This window comes from Poecilia reticulata, linkage group LG9 (assembly GCF_000633615.1).
Source record: "Poecilia reticulata strain Guanapo linkage group LG9, Guppy_female_1.0+MT, whole genome shotgun sequence".
NCBI lineage: Eukaryota > Metazoa > Chordata > Actinopteri > Cyprinodontiformes > Poeciliidae > Poecilia > Poecilia reticulata.
The window spans coordinates 7037246-7044030 of NC_024339.1; the positions used below are offsets into that span (position 1 = coordinate 7037246).

General features: G+C 38.9%; 1 protein-coding gene across 4 annotated transcripts in view; it reads left to right on the top strand.

The window, feature by feature from the left end:
• The window catches only part of galnt9 (polypeptide N-acetylgalactosaminyltransferase 9), a 1026805-nt gene that overhangs the window by 970077 nt on the left and 49943 nt on the right, over positions 1–6785 (top strand). For 3 of the 4 annotated variants that reach the window (XM_008417601.2, XM_008417604.2, XM_017306598.1), the window contains one exon: positions 4520–4717. The exons of the other annotated variant lie outside the window; for it this stretch is intronic. In XM_008417601.2, coding sequence (XP_008415823.1) covers positions 4520–4717 — 198 coding nt within the window. The remainder of the gene's footprint in view (positions 1–4519; positions 4718–6785) is intronic. 4 annotated transcript variants of the gene reach the window in all.

Below are 6785 nucleotides of genomic sequence, written 5' to 3' on the forward strand. Positions count from 1 at the left end.
TTAATCAGGATTGCTTAATACAAGATGGAGGGTTATAAGGAAAGAACGTTTCTTAGATGCATCTTAATTTCTTAGATGCTTAGATGCATTTTAATTTCTTTTTATTTCTTGTCTCACTGTCTACGTTTTTAATGCCCCCCCTCTGTTGAAAAGGGGAGCGGGTTGGAGTCCCCTCCACTGGAGTTTTTTATTTTTATTCAATGTTGCATAACTCTGTATTTTTGTGTTTATTGATGTAAAGCACTTTGAAATGCCTTGCTGCTGAAATGTGCTATACAAATAAAATTTGATTGATTGATTGATAACGTTTGTTAATGTTTTATTTTTAGGGGGTAAATGTCCTTTTCACATTCCTCCCTGCAGTTTTGGTCCACTGCTTACCGTGGTTAATAACCCTGTTCATACATGGCAGTGGTGTAGGAGTAATGTCCAACTTTAAGCTGCTGTCACACCGATTCGCAGGGATTTGGCACCACAGCCGCCCATGAATAGCAAAAAATCAGCGAATACTTGAGAAATTGTTTTAGCCAACTGTAGCAGCAGATTTACAGTTTTTGATATATTTGCTCTCGGGGTCACAGCCAATCAGTGCAAAGGAAAATTAATGTCTCTCTTGGATTGGCTGCTTTGCAAATGCCAGCCAAAAGTGTGTCAACTAGCATTTTGCATTTCAGCTACCAAGCTGCATTTTCTTGCAAATATTTTAGGCATGCTCAACAAAACAATCTGCAAATAGGCAAATCTTCCACTAAAATCCACAAACGGGTGAATCCTAAAATACTGAACCATGAATAGACGGGGGTCTGCTGTTCTGATGAAACATGTCATGTAGATCTTAATGTGAAGATATAAACACCGTTATTGAAGTGTGTTTTTGCTTTTGATGTTTTCTGGATTTGCATATTGAATGCACTGATGTCAAGGGTGTGAAGTTCACACTGTTCTACTCCATCAGGACTGAGTGTGTTGCTTTTGCTGCATGTTTATTAATGCTGTTAATAAATACGCAGCACATGTTTTCAAGATGTCTTTAAAAGAATCTGTGGCAACCTGATTTATTGAGTGGTCAAATTGTGTCTGTTTCAGTGTGAATTATTAATATAATGCTATCCAATGTTTCATTTGCATTAAAACAAGATGCCGAGCACAAGAGGGGCGTTAGGCAGTCGCTGGCAACATCTTCACAACTCTGCACTAATTTGCTGAAAACTTTATCTAAGGGAATAATGTATTTCCATTTGTGCATTTGTATTTCCAACACATAATCATACTCATCAGATTTTCCTTACGCAGAAGGAAAACCGTATTTTTTTCTTATGAGTAGGGCAGATAAGAATATAGTGCATTGTGATGTTCTTTGAGTGAGAAAGCTCAGCACAAACGAAAACCTTGACAGGCAGGTCACCTAAAGGAAAAAGGAAGAAACAATAAAAACACAGCTAACTGACCGTTTTATGAAAACTAACTTTCTCCTGACGGGCAGGGCAGGCGAAGCAGTTGACAAACCAATCTGAAAAAGAACTCTTACAAACCAAACATCTCTTTGACTTTGAAGGAAAACAGACTCGTTTGCTGGAGTTGAGAGGGGAAAAAAGTGGCACCAAGGTTGTTGGGTGTATAAAACTTTCTTAGATATTAAGTGTTATCACTTAGGAAGAAGAAGAAAAAATATATAAAAAATTAAGCAAAGTCAGACTGGGTCCATTTCTTTTGATTGTGTGTTTATATTCCACGCAAGAGGAGTTTGTTTCTAGATCGTTTTTCAGCGTTAGCTTTAACAAGTTTGGTTTGTGCAAGAAGCACTTGTGTAGCTTAATGAATTCTTGGCCTAAGAAGAGTTTTAAATAGCTGAAGGAGGTTACTGCACAGCTTGCGGTGGGTGCTGATGAGAAACCAAGAGGCGCAGACATCAAATGTAGATGATTAATTCTCAAAAGCATCACATTTCTGACAGTGCTGCAGCATTGCCTCTGAAGGGTCAGTTAACAAACCTACTGCTGCTACTGCTAATGATGTACTGAATAAAGAGAAGCTCAAAAGAAGATGAGCTTTTTGAAAAAAAAAAAACATACTTTCTTAAGCAGATCGACATGAGAGAGCAAATATACAAATTGGTGTGTTTTGCTCTCTCAACTTTCAAAATAGATTTTTCTTCTTTAAAAAAATAAACTTCAGAGATGCAGGATAGAGGCTTACAGGTGTTAGATTTTACATTTATAAGGAAGTTGACTGGTTGCAGAACGGTTCGATTGGGTGTGTAGCTGGAAACGGTTTGAAACTTAGGAACTTAGCAGATGGCTGAAAGGTCCGTCCATCTGTCACTGCATTTCAAGGCCTGGCTTCACTGAGATGAGCTGGTAAAATGAACCTTTTGGAGAAAAGAGTAGAATTAGCATTTCCACAGAGGAAATACTGTTTCTTTCTTATTTAATAAATAACCATCTATGCAAACTTTTCTGAGAGAGCCAACATTAACATTTGAACTGTGGGCACATTTTCTTTGACTTGGTAAATTTCTTCAGCATTCGTTAAATCGAGTTATTGCCCAGTTATGAATACATATCCTGAGAGGTTTTTGTGGTGATCCAATTTTTATTCTTTTTTGGTTGTTTTGGGGGAACGTTTGACAAATAAACCATTTGTTTTTATTAGTTAGTCTATACAATATGTTTTCTTATCGTTTTGTTTTTTTCTACAGAAAAAATATCTGAGACTTTTAAGTTGTGAATAGAAACCACTTTTGAAGTGTTGCTGAATGTTGAAAATATTCTTACTTCTATATTCATACTTACCATGCTACTGTAAAGCTGCAATATCTCTTATACTGATCCGAATTATTTAAAAAACGGACATTGGATTCTACAAGATTGCAATTTATTACTTGACTAAATGATTACATTCACTCTTATATCTATAATTCAAAACTTGCAAGCTTCGAGGAGGAGTAAAATAACAAACTGTTACCTCTCTGTTGTCTCTTTCTCTCGACAACAATAGGTATTTTGTCCCAACACAAATAAGCATTAATCTTAGGATGTTAAGATTTTTCCCCTATGAATTAATTATATTTCTGGCTGTACAAAACTTAAATTTTCTTCCATTTACTAGTCAGGCCACACAACTCGTGTGTAAAGGTTCAGGGCGGCGCTTGACATTACAACGAGCTGGTACCTGGGATCAGATAAGGATATTAAAAATAGAAATAATCAAAAGTTTATCAGTGATGTCTGAAGTGCTCTCCACATTTATTGGCACCACTGGCCAAGATGTGTAACAAAAATAAAAAAAACCCTGAAAAAGTAACTGCTTATCACAGTCGCATCTCTCACTGAAAATGCTACAAAAAGCCAGCCTTTCCATTTGTTCAATGGGAAAAAAGCTAGGTTGGACTCAACATCCCGCAGTCTCACAAACAAATCACAGTTTGTGAGACTGAAGGGTCGCGTTTCTCACCAGGTGGCCAGCAAACACAGGAGCACCACAGGGGATTAGATTCTCAGGACTCATTTTCACTACTTACACCTCAGACTTCCTGCAGCATTTCCGCAGAAATACTCTGACGACTCTGCAATCTTCCGGTGCAGAAGAGAGGGACAAAAAGCCGAGGACAGAGAGCTGGTGGACGTATCTTGTCTTGAATGGGAGCAAAACAAAGGAGGTGATCTTAGATTTCAGGAGAAAGTATTTGATTCAGTCAGTCTTGTCCTGGAGAGTCATCCTCTGGGTATCATCATGCAAAAGCATGTTTTTCACAAAACGAAGAACATTGCAGGAACATTTACATCAAGCGTCATCTTCATCAAACTGTCTTACACCATAGTATCTTCAGTCAGAGGCATCTTCAGAAACACTGGAACGTTGATCACTACATGAGTTCCTTCTTATAGGCGTGTCAAACTCATTTTCATTTTGAGCCTTATCAAGATTATGAAGGTCCTCAAAGGTGTCTTATAAAGTATTATCTTGAATGTTTTACGTAGCTATGTGTCCCTTTAGAGTGTAGAGGGTCACCTAAAGAGACATCCAGTCAAATTCGACTTTCACACTTGTTCTCTAAAATAATTTGTAGAAGAAATGGGAGTAATATAAGTTACAGCAACTGGTCATTTTCTTTAGGGAATAATAAAGTATTTTTAAATTGAACAGAATGGTTAAAAAAAAAAAAGTGCCATAATACTTTAATTTAGGATTTTCTACCCGACTTAACCAGGGGTTGCTATAACAGTGGCAGGCAGTGTGACTAAACCTTGACTAACAGAAATATATCCAGTCATCTAGATGTACTCATTACTCGCCTTTGTTTTAAAACATCTAAAACCTTCCCTGACATTACCCAACGTCTCAGTCTTGACTGTCTACAAGGTCTGTAGTCATAGCAACAGCCCAAACCTCTACACAGCAGAACTAAAGTAAGCACCACACTGTAACTTCCCGAGCAGCGAACCGCTATGAAGCTTCTGCATGAGTTATTAAAAACAGGTCAGCTCTTAACATGGTGTCATCTCCTTCCTTTCCAAAGGGCTGAACCCATTCTGACCCGGATGAAGGAGGATCACACGCGCATTATTCTCCCTGCCATCGACAACATCAAGTACAACACCTTCGAGGTGCAGCAGTATGCCAACGCCGCCCACGGCTACAACTGGGGTTTATGGTGCATGTACATCATCCCGCCTCAAGAGTGGCTGGACAAGGGGGATGAGACAGCCCCCATCAGGTGAGGGCACCAGCCGGAGAACGGCCTCCATTATAGATGAGGATGTTTGATGAAATATGGATAGCTTTGAGATATGACTTATTCATGTATAGAGCCATCAAACTGTGGGGATCCGCGGTTCAGTGTGCTGCACACAAATAAAGCCGTCCCGTAGTAAGCTGTCTAATTAATATGACGAACGCCTTCATTCTGATGCAGGATCAGGAGGCCATTTTTGATGAGGTGTCATTAGTGTAATTGTGAGTTCCATCACCTCCCACCAACACGTGACCTTCAACCCCCAGCCGGAGGACAGGGAAGCATAGAATATTTTGGTCCATAAGAAATACAGTATAGAAACTTCACTGTGTGAGCAGAAGAAGCACTGTAGTGTCTAGCTATCACCATCAATGTACTCTAAGGTTTTAAAAAGTTATAGATTCAAAACTTTACAAAAAAAAAAGAAAAGTTACATCAAAAAGTTCTTATGTGAGGTGATGTTTCTTTGAGACACCCTAAGGACTACCAAGCAGTATGAAACGTTTATTGAAAAATAATGTTTGCATATTTGTTAAAACGTTCACCATGACCTGACAGTGTAATATGAGGAAGAAGTAATATGAGATGATGAGCCACTTACAGCATCTGAATGTGACTGTGTTGTTTAGTCATTTGCATAATTCAGAATAAATAAAAAAATTATCCTCAACCTTACATTTGGTTTCATTATCAAACAAAATGTAATAAATGGCAAAGATAACCTGGGCTGCTTGGCAGTATAACGTAAGAAATTCACAAACGGGTGAGAATCAAAGTCACTGGTTTCTGTCAGTCTGGGAAAGGTCACAATCCCAGAACAATAGTTCTACGCATTGTGGGCAGGAATGTCCAATTACTGGTTGTTAGGCTCAGGAAGCAATTTCTTTTTCTCATAGAGCGAGGTTTGTTTAGATAGCTTTTCCCTGCTCTGTTAACAGTCATAATTTATGCATTTGCTCAGATTATCTTTATAAGAAAAGCCAATTTGTATGATCTGAAGCATTTATTTGAGTTTATGGCAAAAACAGACCATTTTGTGAGAGAGCAAGCTATAAATATGGTATAAATGGACAACGCACAAAGAAGTCTAATTTGCAGGAGCCACAACTTTAAAACAACAAAAAAAAGGACTGAGGAGGTCAAAGGTTTCATGCTGTTTGATCTGTTACTGGAATATCAAGTAAGGTTTCCAGTACTAGCATCTACATTACAATAACATACATTCCAATGATTATCCTCTGAGATTATTTCATTGGCTTTTTAATTATGAACAAGAAAAACAAGAAGAAAACTTCAAGCTAGTTTTATCTTTAGAAGCTGATGACGGCTCGGTGCATGGAGCTAAGTGTCGTGCGTCTCTTCAAAGCTTCGTAAAAAACAAGACATCACTGAGTGTCGGCCGCTTGGCATGTGGTGCACCAGCGACGCAAGAGGAGTTTCAGACGCCACAGAGTCGGTTCCGTTTCCCTGTTGACAATAGGCTACCAGCAAACTGATCGCCTTGGGGGGCGGCTGAAGTGTGTCGTCTGTGTGGATCTCTATTGGAAATCGCTATGCCGCTTGTTTTCTCAGGGTCTGTGTCCATCAGTGACAAAAGCTCTGTCATCCTCAGAGGTCACTCTAACAGGCCTCTTTTTTATGGTTGTTTGGATGGATTGAATCACACGCACAAAAAAAAATTTGCAAATGGATGCCAGAATGTGCAAAGCTGCCACTTTCTGAGAGGACAGGAGATTGAAACCATTTCGGAGACGTGACAGAGATGGACAAAGGCTTTCATCTGCAACTGCTGTGATTACTGACGGCACGTTAAAACGGAGACGACAGAACGGAAATATTGTAGAGATGGCAACCGAGTGTATTTTCTAGAGGGGGGCAAATAGGAAACACTCAACTTAAGTAGAATGATAACAATTTCCCAAGTGGAAACGAAAAGTGTGTTTATGTGCTTGTACGGCCAAAATGAGAGTCCAAAATCATTCTTGAAAAGATGCACAGAACTTTTCAGTGTGCCACTTACTTGAGCATGATGCAGATGGACAGAATATAT